This window comes from Haplochromis burtoni, unplaced genomic scaffold (assembly GCF_018398535.1).
Source record: "Haplochromis burtoni strain Fernald_Lab_line unplaced genomic scaffold, NCSU_Asbu1 Contig_54, whole genome shotgun sequence".
NCBI classification, from domain to species: domain Eukaryota; kingdom Metazoa; phylum Chordata; class Actinopteri; order Cichliformes; family Cichlidae; genus Haplochromis; species Haplochromis burtoni.
In genome coordinates, this window is record NW_024582415.1 from 99,378 (window position 1) to 118,695 (window position 19,318).

Consider the following 19,318-nt stretch of genomic DNA (forward strand, 5'->3'; position numbering starts at 1 on the left):
GTGCTTTATTTCTAGCAGCCTGTCCCGAAACATTTATTCTTATTTTTTTTAGTCGAATCTATGGATCTACACAGTTTGAAAGGCATAAACAGAGTTGTTAGCTGAAAACTTGGTGTATCTTGGGTGCAGTGTGTCCTTAACTGGATAGGTAGAGGACAGAAGAAAAAAAAGACCTAAAAATTATCAACAACATATGAACAGTATCTGAAAGTCATCTCCTTTAGAGAGAAAAAATCGACCTGACACAGAACCTGAGAAATGCATCCAGCCCTCCGACTCATCCATCCACTCCTCTGAAATGGTGGTAGGGTTGCTGTCAAGAAGCCATTCTTAGGGAAGGCAAACCAGGAGAAGAGGCTGAGGTGTGCCAAATTATACAAGAACTTGACTAAAAATCTGTGACAATAGTTCTTGATGGAGTGATGAATCCACATTTGACATTTTTGTTCAAAATGTCTACAGCCATCTGTAAAACACGGTCGTCTGTCATAGTTTAAGGCTCTATTTCAGCAAGTGGTATTGGGAATCTTGTCAAAATGCATACCAGGTACCATCAGAAAGCATCTGACTGGAAACAGCATCATTTTTCAGCATAATGTTGATCATAAAAACACTTCCAGTGCAGTAAAAGCATAACTGATAAGAAACCCCCCCCCCACAGTGGAACACTATCAGTCATGGAGTTGTCTCCCCAGACCCCAGACCTCAACATTATTGAAGCAGTGTGAGATCATCTTGACGGAGAACGGACCAAAATGCAGCCAGTGTCCAAAGAAAAGCTTTGAATCTCCTTCAAGAAGTCTGGAGAACTAATCCTGAAAAGGTCTTAAGAAAAGACGAGGAAGCTTGTCCAAGAGTTCAGACTGTGTTGAAGAATAAAGATATCAAATATTGACTTTCAAGGCATAAACTATGCCTTACATACTGTATTTACGTGTTCGTTTCCACGTTTCAATAAATCACTGCACCTTAACATATTCCTAGCAAAATATAAAGAAATGAGGATTGGCTCAGACTTTGATATACTAATGTAAGCCCCAGCAACATTTAAGGTATAAGGAACAATTTTATTACTTGATCAGACATTTTGGTCTGTGGCCTTCATCAGGGTGTCACCTTGAATTATCTTAGACCTCTTAGGACCCTTGTTCTTCTCCGTGCACTTTGAAAGTTGTGGCAGAAACCTCCATTCTCTTTCTACAAAACCTAAAGTTTAGATGAGGAGAGCAGAATCAACCAAATATGAGCTGCAAGCTGTTTGGTGCAGTTGTGTAATGTCCAAAGAAAATGGAACATTTTACAGGAGCAGCTGAACTCCACATGATTATAATGTCCCCACACACTTTATCAAGTAGTTTAATGAACCACCAGCTTCATGGCCCCTCTCATTATCTGATGTACTCATTAACGCAGTCTTTATAGCAAAATTTATTTCCAGTTTCTGAGACAAATGAAGAGGATTTTATAGAGTAATTACACAGTTTATCCAAAGTTTGAGTACACAGCCAAGGACCTTAATGTCAGGCAATGAAAGATCAAATTTTAAAGCATTTATGGATATTTTAGAGAACAGTTTGGTTCCAGTTTTTTGGGCAGCTGTCATATTTCATCACGACTGCTGTGGTTAAATCCAAGTCCTTAAAGAAATGCTTTTCTTAGTCTGCTGTTCAGGAATCTGACTTGCTGAATCCTAGTTTTCTAAAAGTTTGGTTTAACAATTTTAAACACTGTTAATAAAATTATAACCAACTTCAGATTCAGTTATTCTGGACTGCAATAGTGTTCATATGCCGGAAGTGACCTTGAGCTACTGCAGTACTTCATGTTATGGCAAGGACCACTCCACTAAGTAAACAGAAAAGACACTCTATCTTTACTTTCAGACACCAAGGTCAGTCAGTTTAGAAAGTGTAATCGTAAAATCTATCAAACAAAAATGGCTATCGTGTTGTCTGCTTCAGGAGAGGAAGGCCGAGACTTCCCTTTGCCGCAGAGGATAACTTCTTAGAGACTCGGAGATGAACAATTAACGGCAGCTCAGATTAGAGCCCACATCAGTGCTTCCCAGAGTTCAAACAGCAGACACATCTCAATATCGACTGTTCAAGGGAGGCTGTGAATCAGGCCTTCATGGTCGAATTGTTGCAAAGAAACTCCCCTGAGGGAAACCGATAAGAAGAAAAGAACTGCTTAGGCCAGGAAAAAGGGATGGGAATCAAGACTGGTCTTTACATTGTCCAATCCATTTTTTCCTCTGGTAGTTGCAAAATGATGTCAAATTCACAGGAGTTGAGCTTTTACACAGGTGAAATACATGATTCTAAAGCTGGGGGGGAAAATCTGTATAGTCTTAATTTTTTGTTCTTCTTTGTACACAGATCAGGAGGGATTAAGGGATTTGTATCAATCAAACTGTTATCAATATCCATCCCTACAAAGAAACACAAAGAATGGGTTTCTGGGCTTTGATCTTAGTCGAAGTTTTGGGGTTTAGATTTTTGGTTCAGCCCACTGCGACTCCGAGAAGGTGAAAGGATGTCGTTCCTGCTGTGAAGCATGGAGATTGTTGGTAATACTGTTACAGATTTATCCACGATTGAAGAGATCTATACAACATCCTGCAGTGACACAGCATCCCATCTGGTTTATGATTAGTGGGGCAATCATTTATTTCTAACAGCTATTTGACCAGGAAGCAGAGTACTTCTAAACTTTTGGTAGGCACTGCAGATTAGTCTATTGTTTGAAGTCACTGAGAAGGCTTTACTCTTTCATTAGTGTTTGTTTTCTTTGCTGGTCTTTCGCTTAAATGTAATGCACTTAAAAAAGGCCACTTGAGGCTGCATACCTCTGTCAAGGCTTAATATTACCTCTGCACCATTCATGAGTTGTGTATCTGGATTAGTTTTTTTGTGTCTTCGTAAAGACATTAAGAGATTTCTCAGATTTAACTGTGATATTAAAATTGTGCATTTGTTAGAATGTGACACAAAATGTCCAATTTACTCCCGTCTCACAATAGCAGCGAATCCTTCCAAAAAATCCTTGAATTCAGATCCATATTGGTATCGACTCCAAATGTTAATCATTTCTAAGTTGGGCCAAGCCCCACTTTTGTGAAGTTTTCATGCAGATCTGTCCAAAACTTTTTGAGTAATCCTGCTAAAAACGGACCAACAAACCAAACCAATCACACGGCTTACTTGGCAGAAGTAATTGGGCTCCTTCTGTCGTACCGTTAATAGTCTTGGATGTATTTATTATCCACTGCGATTTTCTTCTACAAACAGTGCATCAGCAGCACTCTCATAAAAATGTTGCCTTCAAATATTCAAGCCTCAGCGAGTCAACAGTTTATTTTGAGTAATATCACATCCCAGAGCTGTGCATCGTCCTCCTGACAGTGAGTTTAAGTATGTGGTATTGTAGTAGAAAATAATCTTTCAGTTCTTCACTGCCTCATTCTGATTTACTCTTATGTGTCCTTCGTGGTCTGTGTCAACTTCTTCTAGATACGACAGCCAAGTCACTGTCCAGAGATGCTGTTCTTCCTCTGCAGAATGCTAGCTGGACATCTCAGGGCGCTATGCTGGACCACTATGGGGCTGGATCTCTTTGAGATGCCTCTGGCTGGTATGTGGACACTGTTTAAGGGAAGCTGGTCACCTGTGTTCAATGTGGGGTGGTAAACATTAGATAGGTCATAAATTCCTTTTGTGGTTACGAGTAATTTGACAATCTCGTGATCTGGTATTAGAGTGACTTTTCAGTCAGGCCAACTCTAGTATCGATGCATGCAGTGAATGCTGGTGACATTTTTCATGTTTTGAAAACCAAAACTATACTGATTTAAACTCACCTGCAACAGCAATTTCCAAGGTGTGGTCTGCAGCCCCCTAGTGGCCATGAAGGTACTGCAGGTCAGCTACAAATAGTCACTAAAATTATAAAAACTCTTAATTGTTAATATGCAATCAAAGCATTTCAAACTAATTATGCATGAAGTATTTTTTATTTTAAATGGTCATTTATCTCAACAGTTTTTCATTTCTCTTGATTAGTGGTGTAGAAATGCCGTGTTGCCTAAACAAAACCTTTGGCTGTCGAATCCACATCAAGTGGACTTCCAAAAGAGCAAAAATTAATCAATGAAAACAAAGTGCTGTTTTAATATGTGGGAACCTCTGCACTGCAGTGTTTTCTCACGGTGAAGCACTCACTGCTTCAACTAGAAATGCCATTCTGACCATTTTCCCATGTACATTTAAAAATGTTCCAGAGACCTAAAACCAGAGCACAAATATCAACTTTTGCAATAAATTGAACTCCCTTCTGTGTTGAAGATAATCACCAGTGATCAGAGCTGGTTCTCCAGCCACAACCCAAAGACCAAACAGCAGTCTTTATTGGAGGAGTTGGATTTTTCCAGGCCCAAGAAAGACCATCAGGTCAAAAACAGAATGTGAAGCACGCACATTGTTTTTTTTTTTTCCACGTTAACAGTGATGTACCTTATTAATTTATCCCCCATGTTCATATTGTGAGTACAGAGTTCTACTATATCACCCTGTAACATCTGAGAGTGAGCATTAAGCACCAATGACCCGAGCTGCAGGGTGTGCTTTTGGCCACACAACACTATAGCCACTTACACTCCCCGCCCCCATTCGCCAGATTTAGCTTCTAGTGACATCTTCCTTACCCACAAACTCAAACAGAGGTGACCAAGGAGAGGACCTTGAAGGGGATAAAAGCAAAATTAAAATCAGATATGGTTTTTGCTTTTACAGGACGAATCAAAGAGCTTTTATCTAGTAGCTTTTATAATAAGATGGCTTTATCTTAGCAGATTGTTCTCGCTTTGTTTCGCTTGAATAATTGCCTCCATTTTCATGTCTTTCCTGCTGCAGAAGCTGAGTTCGTGGCTCAAATACACTCACATCTTTGTGACACAGCAAATAAGAAGAAACAGCACTATGGTGAGTTCAACCTGACATCCCTCTGGAAAAAAAAAAACCTCACAAAGATCTTCCATTTTTGTGTCAAAACTTTAAAAGCTTGTCACCTTGCCTTTTTTAAAAAACTGATTCAGTGTGTGTTGTAACAAAGGTACGTAGACCAGAGAAGAAAAACAGCTCCTTTCACTCCCATCACATGCTATCCTCCTTGTTTAAAAAAAAAACACCAGAAAAGATAACCAGAAAATACCCAAATGACCCTACAATGTTACACTCTGGAAAAAAAATACAGTCCCACTGGTATGGCTTTGTTCTCCTATCCCAACCTGCTTTTTCTATATTGGATATCTGTCTGTTCTTTTGTTTCATGTGCGTCTTTTTGCTGTATCTCACAGAGAGCTGCTCAGAGGAGGCGGCGCACACTGCAGTCAGAACACTAATAGACCTGGGGGTGAGTGACAGCCTGTGTGTGTGTGTGTGTGTGTGTGTGTGTGTGTGTGTCCAAATCTGCCTGTCTGCCAGGAATTATAGCTCCACTCAAGACTCAAAGTTGAGGTGCAATCCAACTCTCAAAAAGTTGAAGTGATCTCCAAATCACTATTAATCAATCAAACTGGTGGCATTTTTCAGTAGCTGTGAACAGAAACCTGATGTTTGATGCAATAGGAGGACTCTCTGCCTGGCTGGAACCAACCAAATCCAATCATGTAGGAGGCAGAAATGTCAGTTCATAAAGAGAATTCACTGAGCCAAAGACATGAGTTATTTAAAATTAGAAAATGGAAAAAAGTAGCGCAGACAGGTTGAGGTCTCTTATCTGTGACAAAAGTGGTTTACATTTGACATTCAGGTCTTTAACCTTTCCCACCCCAGAGGTCCCTGTGCCGGTGCCATTTTTGGTAGGGTTGCACTGAGAAGTTTTAAAGCAGCATTTACACATGAGATCAGTGTTTACAGTCCCATATTTATAAGGCTCTAATAAACTCTCTAATTCACAGTTGGAAGTAAAATGATCGATAGAACAATCAATAATAGTGTCTCATTATAACCTCACTGTTTTTAAATGAACCTGTAATGCTGTTATCACAGTCTATTTCTGTTTTTACATTTTCTCCCATTCTAAGTTTGGACTAAAGATTAAAACATCTTTCGATCTCTGTAGATGTGCTGCGGTTCAGCTTCTATGTGGAAAAGGCTCCTCTAAATGTTGGTTGGTTGGGATCAATGATGCATCACTCTAATCCTTCCATCTCGAAACTTCAAATATCATAATTTTTACTGCATTCATTTCACAGCTGCAGTTCCTTGAGACTTTACACGCTAAATATATGACCCCCTTATAAAAAGTGATTTGTGATTATAGGTTTTTCTACCCGGAAGAATTTAAAACTACTAGACTCCTTTCAGTAATAAGAACGTAACCTTGAAAAAGCCACATGTTGTGGAGTGCAGGAGTTATACGCGGAATAGGACTTATTTTAACAATGAAGCATTGTTTTGATCTCACTGAAGGATATTATGCTGCATATTTTGCTGGAGTGTATGAAGCAACAAAACTTGTTTTTTTGTGGCACATTTCTCTTTCTTCCCGTTGGGTGTGAGATGACCTGATATGAAAGCACTCCACCAGGGCACAGTGAACTCTGGATTAAACAGAAACTTTGATGAGACTGGATAAAGGCCTCATGTATATTGTGATAGATCATCATGCCGCTGCAGCTTTCAAGTCTGCGGATGTTTTTTTGTTTTTTTTCTTTTCATAAAATGAAAGTTGGAACGCAGCAAATGGTTTGTCTTGCAGATGAATATGAGCCTCTCTTATCTCCATCTGCTGTGATTCTGCAGACAGCAGCAGGAAATATTGAAGAGAAAGAAGGGCACCAACTTAAACTCCGAAATCTGAACAGAAACGCAGGATTTTCCAGAATGATTTATAGTGTAGCTTTTGTTTAGTGTTGGTTTTATTCATGTAAAGGAGTAAAAAGCACCGTATAAATGAATGTTACTTACTTTTACCTTTTGTTGTAGGAGGTATGATTTTCAGAAGAAAGAGCAAAGAAGCAACATTTTTATCCCTACTCTACCACTACACCAGCCTTTCAACTCGGCAGGCAAAGTGTCTGCTCCCATCAGTCTTCTCTTTCAGTCTGCCGGGTGGGAATCGCGGTCTTTTTAAAAATAGAGCATCATTGACCCATTTATCTGCAAACATCTCAAGAGGCAATTATTAAGTTTATTATTGAGGTTATCAGTCAGAAATGGACCTTTTCTTCATCTTAAGCCTCCGATGGTAAGGCAGGGGGAATTCTAAGATCTCAAAGTTGAAGCAAACAGGAAATGTGCTTCTAGTTTTTAGGAAACTTTAAAAGAAAAAGGAAGGACAACACAATCTTAAGTTTGCCTCTTTCATTTGGCCTCATTATTTCAGACCTTGCTAAGTGCATTAGGTGATGTTGTTTATGTGAAATCTGTAGCTTTGTTTTTCTCTTTCATTTTTGAAGCGTTGTTGCTTTGGGAGCTTTTTGTTTTTATCCGTCTTATTACCTCACTGTTTTTTATTCAGCCTTGTGCAGGAAGCGCTTTGATGAAGATAAGAAAAAAGCTGCGCACTCACTTTGTTCAAATAAAGGTTACTAAATAATAAGCACTGTGGTTGCAATGCTACTAACGTATCTGTGTTTCTGCTCGTTATTTTCAATTCAGGTCCTCTTGGAGGAGTGGCAGAAGGGAGGCGTCTTCCTGGCTGTTAGTCCTTTGTTCCAGTTGTCAGAAAACAGGCAGAAACTGCACCGCTTCATCTCTCAGTACCTCTACAATTAATACATTTAACTGAGCAGCATGACTCAAGGCTTCAACGCGGCTTTGTTTTCTTGCAGAGTCTGACCTCATCCTCTGTTTGTATCAAGGGAGCCCGTTAAAACAGATGCATGCTGAGCCAGGACGCTGGTGTCTTTAGGTTAATTGCATTTTGATTTTTCAGTGATGAGACATTGATTTTAAGTTTATCTTTAGTAATAGCATTTGCATAAAGCCGCAGGAGAGGAGGATTATTAAGTCCCTGTAATCAGTTGTGAGGACTCGCTGTAGGATGACGCTCGTTGGTACAGTTTGCGCATCCACGCATGTTTATGTTGTAACGAAGGATGCATCAAGTTTTGTCTGTTCCATGAGAAAATGTTTGTTTGGTTCTTTATACTCAAATAAAACTTCCTGTGTCATCATGACTTGAACAAAAGCGCAAAAAGTTCACTGTGTACAAACTAAACCAACTACAGCTCGCCTCTGTCAGTGCGCCCCAGGGCAGCTGTGGCTACAATGTAGCTTGCCATTGCCAGTGTGTGAATATGTGTGTGTGAATGGGTGAATGACTGAATGTAGTGTAAAGCGCTTTGGGGTCCTTAGGGACTGAGTAAAGCGCTATACAAATGCAGGCCATTTACCATTTACAGCCCTTTAACGTAGTTTATTAGTTATTAGTTAGTCTCTTGCACACAGCCATGGTTCTGAGCTGCTCTCCTTCTGGACGTAGATCATTCAGTGCTGAGTCAGACCTCTGGAGAGTCTGTATGTCTCACATAGACCTTTTGACATTAAGATGCAGAGACAAATCGATGGCTTGCTTTAATGGGGACTTGGAGGCCTCTGTATTTTGGCGTTCACAGCTGACTGTTTGTACAGTCACATGCCAGTGCAGCTGTTTTTACTCCTTCAGCGAGCACAGACCACAGCCGCAGTGGTTGAGCTGCCATCGGCCGTGAGCATCTACTGCCCTCCAGTGTTGAGCTGAGGATACTGAGTCCTAAATAGTTGTGGAACTGGCCTGTAGCCGTGGCCCACTCGGAACAGAAATTAAATTAGAAGGTTTGCGTTTGAGTATCTGTTTAAGAGCAGCTACCGAGACTTAAAACAGAGGATTTGCATAATAAGAAATGTGAGTTTTGAGGACTGTTTTCCATGTGAGCTGCTCTCACGTGGAAAAAAGAAAACCATGAACACCTTTAAAAACAAACAAAAAACAGGATAGGGATTGATTGGCTGTGGCATTTTGAAGTCGCAATTCAGACGATGCAAAATGAGTTATTATAATTATTATACAGTTGCCAGTGGGGGTGAACTAATTTAGCATTTTTTCCATTAATTTCTGTGAATATGTAAGTCTGATTTCATATTCGAGGTGTTCCTTTAGTCTTCATAATAAAAAACTAGAAGAGTGCTGAAGATTCCCTCTGCACTGCGCATGAAGCGAGGCTGTGGATCCAGAATAATAGATGGATCTGGGTTAGTTTGTTTTCTCAAGAACTTCAAACAGTGTCTCCAAAATTTCCTTTAAAGGGTCCTTCCACAAACTCGTGGATCCAGATTAACTCCAAAGGTTTATCCTGGGCCAATCCCCGCCTTCAGTAAACACTTTCATGCAGATCTTTTCATAACTTGTTTAGTAATCCTCTTGGCAAACAGACAAACCAATCACGTAACATCCTTGGATGAGGTGAAAATCTCCTCTGTGACTTGTGAAGATTGCCTGAGGCTGAGGTTTTTTTGTAGGGTATTTTGAGGTTAGCGAGACACTGAGCTGCAAAGCACTCCACTTTGCACCATATATGTTCAACAAAAAGCTAACTAATCTTAAACTGGAGCAGTTTACAAATTATAAGGGATACAGTGGTCGAAACGTAGTTGCCAGTTTGAGGATGTCAACATGTCACACTGCTGCAAATTGTAAACAAGTACACTGAATCCATCCTTGAAGCTCTGTCAGACATATTTAAAAGCTGCTACATGAGTCGAAACACAGATCGAAGTAATTAGAGAGATTTTTCTCCTGGGCAGTAAAAAACAAAACAAAAACAACAACACACAGTTGGAAGCAGCATTTTTTAATTTCATTAATTTCCACACATCTAGTAATCTGTTTTCCTTCTTTTATGGGAAAGATGATGTTCTTTCACTTCTGACTGAAGTTTTATATGCAGTCTTTGATCCTGAATATTAAATCATAATTAGAAATACTTTTTACGTCAGTGTCAAAATACTTTTTTATTTTCACATAAAAAGAAAAATCAGTAGGTTCACGGTTTCTTCTGCACAGCACGAGTGGGCGGCTGCTGACGGAGGGTATTTTTTACAGCTCGTGATCACTCTGAGGTTGAGTCACATAATTACTCTGTTTTGTGTAGTAAAAGAAAATAACACATTTTCTCTCCTCACAATTACTGAAGTATCATGAATAAAACATTCATCAGGGAGTTTTACATATCTCTTGATGGTTTTTTCACATTATGTAAAAGGGGGAAAAAAACTATTTGAATAGTAATTCATTGTGAGGGTGATCAGAAGGTGCAGTTCAGCGGCTGATGTTCATTCATGGATTCTCTTCCCAGGGTTTACACCACTTTGTTGATTATAGAACCTAATTGTTCTATCTGGCACTCCACCACGTCCCCCTTCTGCAAGAAAAAAATGTTTTAACACTTAATTTAAAAAAAAAAAAAAAAAACACATTTCAAATCACTGCCTTATTATCTGTTAGTAATTAATGGGAGAAAGGACAATATAGTCCTTTTATGCCTCTTTTCAGCTACATTTTTTAAATTCTTTGCCTTTACTAAAGTGGCTTTGCATTGTTTCACAGTTTAATTTTTGTTTTCTGTTTTAGCTTCTTTCTTCAGGAAGAGCCTTGCAGCAATATAACAACCACAAAATGTCAATGAAATTAAGCGACTTGCAGCAACAACAGAAAAAAATAAGTGTTAGCAATGCTAAGTAGGCAGGTCCTGAGCTGGCTCAGCTTTGCTGGCCTCACATCCAAAACCACTGCTTCTCATATGAGGGAGTGGCATGTTCATTAGATGGTTACCTAGGCAACCAGAGCCTGGCCATTAGTGACCTACTGTCGTCTACAATCAATTTATTTATGTGTGACCTAAGGCTTTATTCTGATTGGCCGACCTTTGTAAACCAAAGGTTTGAACAGATGTGTGGACATTCTGTGCTCAAATGTGGAAAAGAAAGTCATCACAGGAGACTTTCTTTTCCACGTGACTGTAAGCGCCTGAGATGACCACATTAACCCTCTGAGGTCTTAAATCATCATCAGTTTCAACCCTCAAATTTAACCTGAAGCCAAATTCTCAACCTAGGTACTCTGAAAGAGCCATTTTTTCTTTCTTCACCCCTCAGCTGTATGGCTCATGCTGTATTACCATCGCCCCACAGGATGAGCAGGTGTCGTGGACACGCATGTTTGTGAATGCGATGACTCGAGAACGAGGCGGCGTAGGAGTTTGAAATTGATACTGTAGTGTTTTATTAAATTATTCTCCGAAATCTTAGCAATAAGGGAACAAATAAAACAAGAGCACTCAGAGAGCACAACTGCCCCCAAAGGGCAAATGCTATACTACAACTCTGATGTTTTATTATGTTTTTATTACAAAATGATGATGTCAGCCTGTTATATTATCATTGTGACATCGTAGGATGTTATTGAAAAAATTGTGTTATACAGCTCCCTCTATGCCCTTTCACGTGATATGTTACTCATTATTTATGATTTCTTGAAAAATGTTTTCATGGTCAAATACTTATTCAACCTAGGTACTCATGACCCCCAAGGCCCGGTATATTGTTGTGAAGTTTGAAGACGACTCATAAAAAATTGTGGGTAACACAATTTTCTTTACAGATTTTCACATTTGGTCTGACGTCGACTTTTGTTTCCAAAACCTAGAGATAAGGTCAAGTTATCACTTCTGATTACTTGAGCCCTGCATATTACTTTGTTGCTGATGGTTGGTTGTGAGCGACCTTCCTAACCTTCTCAAGGGCCAGTGTCCTAAAACTTTTCTGTCTCTGCTGCAACACACCTGAATAAAATTAGGTCATTAGCAAGACTCTATAGTCTTAAACTCATGCTGAGGTGGCAACCCATAACCTTACTCAAGGAAATTTATATATATATGTAAGTGTTTGGAAAAATGTACTTCAAAAAGTGCTTTTATTGCACCATGTTCATTCACTCAAGAGCTGCTGTAGCATGAATCAAATGGCTGAATTGCTGCTTCAGCATGCAATCAAGTTCAAGAGTCTTGCTAATGATCTACTAAATTTATTCAGGTGTTGCAGCAGGGATGCATGTAAAGGTTTCAGGACACTGGCCCTCGAGGACTGGAGTTGACACCTGTGCTCTAATTTAGTACCCTGTCAATCATCTGTATCCTGTACTTATTGATGATCATTTCATGATTTCATGAACTGGGCTCAAAAGTTCTTGAATGTCACAGACTTTCTACAATCTCTGGTTTCAATATTGCTGCCACTTCTTGGGTAAGACTTCTGAGGGTTAACGAGCCTTCTTTGATACCATACAGAGATAAGAATAGAAGGGAAAAAGCAGTCTGATAGATATTACCTGTGCAAACACCAACCTCATTATTCAATACTTTTACCATGTTTGATAGAGGCATAAACCACATTGGTAACAAAACATGTCCAGACCAGCTGTACATGCTGCGAATCCACTTTTGTCAGACTATAAAATCACCTTGAGAAAGATGGGCGGCTTTCTAAATGCACCCACGCCTGGAGGAGTTCCTGTCAGAAACACATCGCCTGGAATCAATGTCACAAACCTATCAGGAGGGGAAAAAGCACAGAGTGGAATATCAGAAGAATTACCATCACTTCAGCGAATTAGGATTTTCTTTCTCGTCGTCGCGCAGTATAATTTCAGTATTAATTTAGATTAAGCCGGAGCATGCGAAACAATATCTCCCACAGATTATTCCACTGTCTGCACAGATCCTGTGAAAGGTGCTGTGGGCTGCCATTATTAAGAGAATAACACAGGCATTATCACCAGTAAGTTGAGCGAGAGTGGGAGAGGCGTTGTAGTCTTAAAATCTCAAATCAGATCAGAGAACGCTCCAGCTGGTCAGGGTGCCGGTTGGGGTGGATAAGTCTTAAATGAAGCGTGTAATTTTAGCTCAGAGTCGGCAACTTTTTGTGGCTTCATTTCTTAACTTCCTGGAATCTGAACTCTCAGCTTGAGTTACTCAAGCAGAAAAGAGTACTTTGTTATGTATATGAGTACATAAACACACAGTATCTGAACTTCTCATTTATGGAACTTACTTTGAGACCCAAGCGACAAGCGCTGCTGTCTTGAAGATGATCTGATCCGTGTTGCTGTCCTGGACCGTGTCTCCATTAACCAGGCAGCGGATGCTCAAGTTATGAGGATCTGGAGGAGAAATGACACATGAAGTAGTTTCCTACTTGTGACTTTAGGCCTAAAGATAGGTGACAAATTTGTAGGGAAATCATTTTATTATTTTAAAGAAGCTGGTGGAAAGTAGTCTAAACAAATTTATTAGACCACCCGTCATGAACACACTACTATTATTTTTTCAAGAGTACATCTGCATCGTGGATAACAACAGTTTTTATGTTTTAGCATTTAAATGTCATTTCTCGCCTGTAGACGGGGGCACTGTCTTTTCAACAGTGCACTATAGGATACATGTGATCACTCAGAACTTTCTTCTGTGCAGTGATGTTTACACAGACTAAACTCATACATTCAAAATGCCCCCGACAGCATAACGCAGCCACCTCCTCTCCCTGCAGGGGGGTCAAGCATCTAGGCTTTTCCTTTAAATTGTCACCCATCCGTAGAGGGTTTTAATTGCTCAGCTGCCTCTGGTTTACCTGCACGCAAATAACCAAAGTAAGAGGACAACGACACTTGTGGAGGGCAATTACTAATAATAAAAATTATGTAATTATCATTTTCAAACAGGCAGACAAGCACACTCTACCTTTAAAGAGCGATTTTCATTCTAACTAAACTTAGACTGACGTGGTCTTTGACAGCGACGGTGTTGAATCATTTTTCAAGTGTGTTGTATAAAAGAAAAGCCTCGTCTCTCTGAAGAGGACATGTCAGCACGGCTTAGTTTTGCAAAGTTGCATCTGAACAATAAACAAAAAACTTCTGAAACAATGTCCAGATGAGACAAAAGTGGAGACATCCGGCTGTAATGCACAGCACCATGTTTGGTAAAATCAGCACCAGGGGTGGGCAACTCCAGGCCTCGAGGGCCGGTGTCCTGCAGGTTTTAGATCTCACCTTGGGTCAACACACCTGAATCACATGATTAGTTCGTTACCAGGCCTCTGGAGAACTTCAGGACATGTTGAGGAGCTAATTTAGCCATTTAAATCAGCTGTGTTGGTTCAAGGACACATCTAAAACCTGCAGGGACACCGGCCCTCGAGGCCTAGAGTTGCCCACCCCTGCTCTAAACTATGGTGATGGAGGGGTGATGATCTGGGCTTGTGGTCCATCCGGAGGCTATTTAAATGTCACCTTCCGTAGACGTGGGCACGCTGCTACCCTGCTCTGCTCCTGCACCATCTCCACACCACATCACAACGTTTGGTTATTTTGTTCTCCCCCGAAAAAAGTGAGAATGTCATCAGTTCTGATTGTTTGTTTGTCTGTTTGTTAGCAGTCTAGCATCCACAGTTCTCAAGAAATTATCTGTGAATGTAGCGCCAATGAGAGCTCGAGCTGATTTAACTTTGGTGAATTTTGGTCACACCAAATGTGAAAAATCTGTAAAAACTTCAATATTACAGCTTAGCTGCGATTCACACATACAACATCTGACATATACGGACTGCTTTACAGCACTGATGTGGATTTACATCTTTACTGTTGAGTTCAATAAATTTAGTCTTCATCCACGAGCCGTTTGTAACATTCACAAATGAAAGCCTGAATGGTAAATGGCCTGCATTTGTATAGCGCTTTACTAGTCCCCAAGGACCCCAAAGCGCTTTACACATTCAGTCATCCACACATTCACACACTGGTGATGGAAAGCTACATTGTAGCCACAGCCACCCTGGGGCGCACTGACAGAGGCGAGGCTGCCGGACACTGGCGCCACCAGGCCCTCTGACCACCACCAGTAGGCAACGGGTGAAGTGTCTTGCCCAAGGACACAACGACCGAGACTGTCCAAGCCGGGGCTCAAACCGGCAACCTTCCGATTACAAGATGAACTGCCAACTCTTGAGCCACGATCGGCCAGAACGAATGAACTGAAGCAACAATGTAGCGCTGATTAAAAAAAAAAAAAAAAAATCATGATGAAGATTTATTGCAGTTAAAGATGTTTTTTTTACAAGCTACTGAATGTGTACCCAATGTTTCACAACTGCATGTAACAATAACCATTTATAGTATCTTACGCGAGTTTTTTACTTGTCAGCTCAAATAATGGCCGTAACCCAAAAGCAAATATCAGCGATGATCGCCTGTTAAGCACAAACATCATCGTGGGACATTTTTATGTGAACATCTCATCTTTGAAAATGGATATTATGATGTGATGCAGGAATATTCTAGTCTGCATATAGAAGTAAGAATTTCTTTGTTTTGTTATTAAACCGTTGGTAGCAGAAATTAAACCGTGGTGAATCGTAAACACGATGGCCCACATTTGACAAGAATGTTTTTAGCCTTTAGAAATCCTAATGGTTACCACTATCATCTGGTTGGGGCTTTCATGCTGCTCCCATCAGCTACAAAAACAACATTTCCTCACTGAATTGCAGCTTGTTAACTCGGTGAAGCTGCTGGCGTACAGAATCACAGATAATTGCATGAGTCACCAGATTGTCTTTAATTCCCCCTTTCAGCCTCACGCTTCCTGCTGTTCTCTCACCTGTCACGGTGTCAGTGGTTACTAAGGCTGGGCCGAGAGGACAGAAGCTGTCAAATGTCTTTCCTAGAAGCCACTGCTTCCCGTTACGCTTCATCTGCCAGTCACGAGCGCTGACGTCATTGGCCACGGTGAACCCGGCCACGTAGGAGAGAGCGTCTTCCTCCTAATAGAAAGAGGAGTGGAAATCAAGTCAGAACAGCTGCTTCGCCAAGCGTGAAAGCACCGCGGCCTTCATTGATGCTGTGATGCTGACCTTGATGTGTTTTCCTCTTCGTCCTATCACAAAGGCCAACTCCACCTCCCAGTCCACCTCCTTCAATCCCACAAAAGGCCAAGATGATGTAAAAACGGCGTCAAGAAGCATCACATGTGCATTTTTTAGCATTAATAAATTAAAGTATACTAAAAACAGCTTGTTTGGTTTTTTTATGCAAGTGTTGTGCTGTTAAATTATTGTCCTGCTCACATCTATCAAAGAAAACAAAAGAATTAATTTGATTGGTTAAATTTTAATCAGGCACTAAATGTGAAATATATCACAGGGCCTACTTTTAATGGCTAACGTAAGGAGTCCCCCAAATCTTTTCTATAATACTTTGGTATTTTCTTCACTCTAGTCTGGCTTGTCCAGACCAGATTCCTACTTTAAACAGTGACCTACTCAACCTTTAACCACTCGTGTAAAAGTATTTTTCCATTAAAAGTAAATGTTAATGTGACAACTTTCAAGGGATTTGAAGTTCAAAGCTAGAGAGATGCACTTCTACACAATCCTATCCAATTCGCATACTCTGAGATCAGTATGTAGGCTGATGATCAGCAGAAAAGGTCGCGTGCAGTTGACTTCAGTCTGTCTGCAGTGGTGTGAGCTGTGCAGACTTGGGCTAAAAAGACACAGATCAGGGTGCACTGACTCTTTGATAACATACATTATCAGCTCAATGCAGTCTCTTCATTAGTTCTGCTGTTTGAACTAAGGAACAACACAACCCATTTGAAAAATATGACAGAGATGACCTTTATTATCTGCACCCCACACTGCCTTTAACGCAGATAACGTGGGTCTGTGTCGTCTGTAAGGCTACATTAGATGTCTTGTGTCCTTTGGGAGTAATTCTGGATAATAAGAGCGGAGATTTCAGGTTTGTTTGAAGTCAAGGCTGATAAAAGCTAGAGGTGATAGCTGTTGTGGTGGTTTTTGCTCAGAGATCTTCAACAATCATCTTACAAGAATTTTATTTATTTTTTGTCTTTTTCTAGATATAACTTTGACTTCTTTTGAGTTAGCATTGTTCTTCCTATTAAGGCCTCTGTCAGTCTTGCCCTCACCTGGCTCTCAGAGGGCAGTATGATGTCATCGTACGGCCCTGTGATGGCGCTGGGAAACTTGTTGAAGATGATTGGTTCTTTGGGGATTGGAGCATTTTGTTCCAGGCAGTGGTCGCGGTAGTTCATACCCACACATACCACCTTCTCTGGACCTGTCACTGGAGACAGCAGCTGGATGTCTGCTCGGTCTACTACACACTTACCGGACGCCAAAGCTCTGAGGATGATGAGGAGGAAGACTGGTTTTAGATGATGTGGAAAACAGAAGTTGAACAGATGACCAAGCTTGTTGACGTATGTGAGAAAGAAGATTGTGTTAACTGAAAATACTAAAATGATGATGATTTGAGATGAGTGTAATCAAATAAGCTGATGACTGAGTCATTTGAGTAGGAGGAGCATAAGGCAATAGTATGGCTGTATTAATTAATGGCTTAATGGAAGAGAGTTGTTGACACCTCTGTGCACACTCCAGGCCCTTGTCTCCCAGCTCCAGAAGCTCTCTCATTGTTGACGGCATCGAGGGGTCAAATGCCTTCAGATCCACCACACTGTGCCCCTCACCTTGCTCCACTCCCACCCTGATGCTTGCTCCTTCACCACGACGTCGAAACTGCACCAGACGCATCGCTGCACCGCTGAGTCCTCGCCTCTGCACGTCCACAGCTTGCCCCCGAGCGATTACACTCCTGAAGATGCAAAAGGAGCGAAGAGGAAGTCTCATCTGTTCGTGTGAGAAGAAGAGGAAGTGGAAACAGATAGTAGAGGTCATACCTGATCCTTCAACAAATGCACAGTCCAAAGACATGGATGGTAGTTTAACTGATTTTGTGTGAATAAACATGAATAACCGTTTGTCTCTATATGTTAGCCCTCTGGTAGATTGGTGACCTGTCCATGGTGTAGTGTGACTCTCACTGGGATAGGCTCCGACCCAACTGTAGCCTTGAATTGGATTAGAGAAATAAGATGGAGGACTATAGCTTCATTTTCCTGTTGTTAGCTGACAGGAGCGGCGCCTGGTGTGATATGCTGCTGCTGCGGCTTCAGGTGTGCTGTGCACAGAAGTTCTTCAGTATACACCTTGGTTAATAAATGGTAAATGTTCATGCTGCACAAGGCCGGGCGTCATGGACACCCAAGTTTGTGAATATGAAAACTTAAGAATGTGGTCGTTTTCTGAAAATCACCTGGGATTTTAACATTTATATTAAAGGTGCAGCTACTAGGAGGCTGTAGTGTAGCACTGGTGACCACTACCATTTTCTACTTTTCTTGAGCAGTCAGTCAGCATGTCTCATTCACACACACTCTTTTAAACGTAAGTGACTTCTATCTAACATTCACACACACATTTACACTCCAATTAAGACTGACACTAAGCTTTAGTCTGAGATATCGAAATCCACCGACAGTAGACCACCTGAGCCACAGCTGAACAATGACTGGATATTTGATTTAAAGAAAATAAGGCATTTCCCCCCAGAGACCTGCCTAATATGACTGGATTGTTTCCCCCTCCATTTCTGACCATTCTATGTAAACTATAGAGCTAGCTGTGTGGGAAATCCTAGTATATCATCAGTTTACGTTTATAATGCAGTGCAACGATTCTGTCATGCACTACTTTTCTAATATTCTCCAGATTCTGACTTTTAATGCCTCAGTCTAAACTCCTTAAACTCTTAAAACTTGCGTGAACCCTAACTTTTCTGAGAACCGGCTGCCATAATGGAACAAGTGCAAATTAAGTTCGCTAATCTGCACAAAATAATAACACGTAATTATCTCCCGCTGTCGCATTATAATAGAGCTGCAAGTTGTAACCACGGTGGGAAAAGCAGCTTCTCTGTGCAGCTTCTGTCCCTAGAAACGGTACCTGCAGCCTGGGATGATTTGCTTATCTCGGAATTTTTTTTTATCATTTTTACTCACTCTTATTTTATACTAAAACACTTACAGAACAACCGTGACACCTACTGCTTCCACTTCGACCTTTGCACTGCCTTCAGTCAATACTCACCTCCGCAGTTTTTGCAGCTCTGCACAGAAAACACTACTTTTAGCTACTTCCGGTTAGCGTTTGTAGTCCGTCAGCTCAGTCTCGTCCAAAGCGAGATAAATCACTCAGCCAGCGACGGAGTGCAGCCACGATTATCATTTATATCATTGCTAGTTGTAATTTATATATATGTGTGATGTAATCATCTAAATTGAGCTTTTGGCTTTTTAATGAATCGGAAGTAGAAACTACAAATCCCTGCTGTGTCCTTATTGTGTTTTGAAGTACAGTAG

The 19,318-nt window shown here is 40.7% G+C and overlaps 2 protein-coding genes across 5 annotated transcripts in view; one reads left to right on the top strand and one right to left on the bottom strand.

Moving 5' to 3' along the window:
- gpat2 (glycerol-3-phosphate acyltransferase 2, mitochondrial) overlaps nt 1–8,188 on the top strand; it is a 44,991-nt gene extending 36,803 nt beyond the window's left edge. For both annotated transcript variants that reach the window (XM_005924334.3, XM_042220705.1), the window contains exons 20-23: nt 3,513–3,633; nt 4,911–4,979; nt 5,354–5,409; nt 7,662–8,188. In XM_005924334.3, the coding sequence (XP_005924396.1) occupies nt 3,513–3,633; nt 4,911–4,979; nt 5,354–5,409; nt 7,662–7,778 (363 nt within the window). In that variant the 3' untranslated portion in view covers nt 7,779–8,188. The remainder of the gene's footprint in view (nt 1–3,512; nt 3,634–4,910; nt 4,980–5,353; nt 5,410–7,661) is intronic.
- Nucleotides 8,189–9,814: 1,626 nt separating this feature from the next.
- On the bottom strand, nt 9,815–19,204 carry fahd2a (fumarylacetoacetate hydrolase domain containing 2A). 3 transcript variants are annotated; one of them, XM_005924340.3, is made up of 8 exons: nt 19,047–19,204; nt 17,482–17,747; nt 17,024–17,240; nt 15,948–16,007; nt 15,695–15,857; nt 13,092–13,200; nt 12,502–12,589; nt 9,815–10,405 (listed from the first exon to the last, which is right to left on the bottom strand). In XM_005924340.3, exons 2-8 carry the CDS (start codon nt 17,745–17,747, stop codon nt 10,343–10,345), a joined length of 966 nt encoding a protein of 321 aa, XP_005924402.1. In that variant the 5' UTR covers nt 19,047–19,204; the 3' UTR covers nt 9,815–10,342. The 3 variants fall into 3 exon arrangements, with proteins under 3 accessions (XP_005924402.1, XP_005924401.1, XP_042076641.1); XM_005924339.3 differs by having other exon boundaries at nt 18,984–19,198; XM_042220707.1 differs by lacking the exon at nt 19,047–19,204 and adding an exon at nt 17,875–18,943.
- Nucleotides 19,205–19,318: the final 114 nt, after the last annotated feature.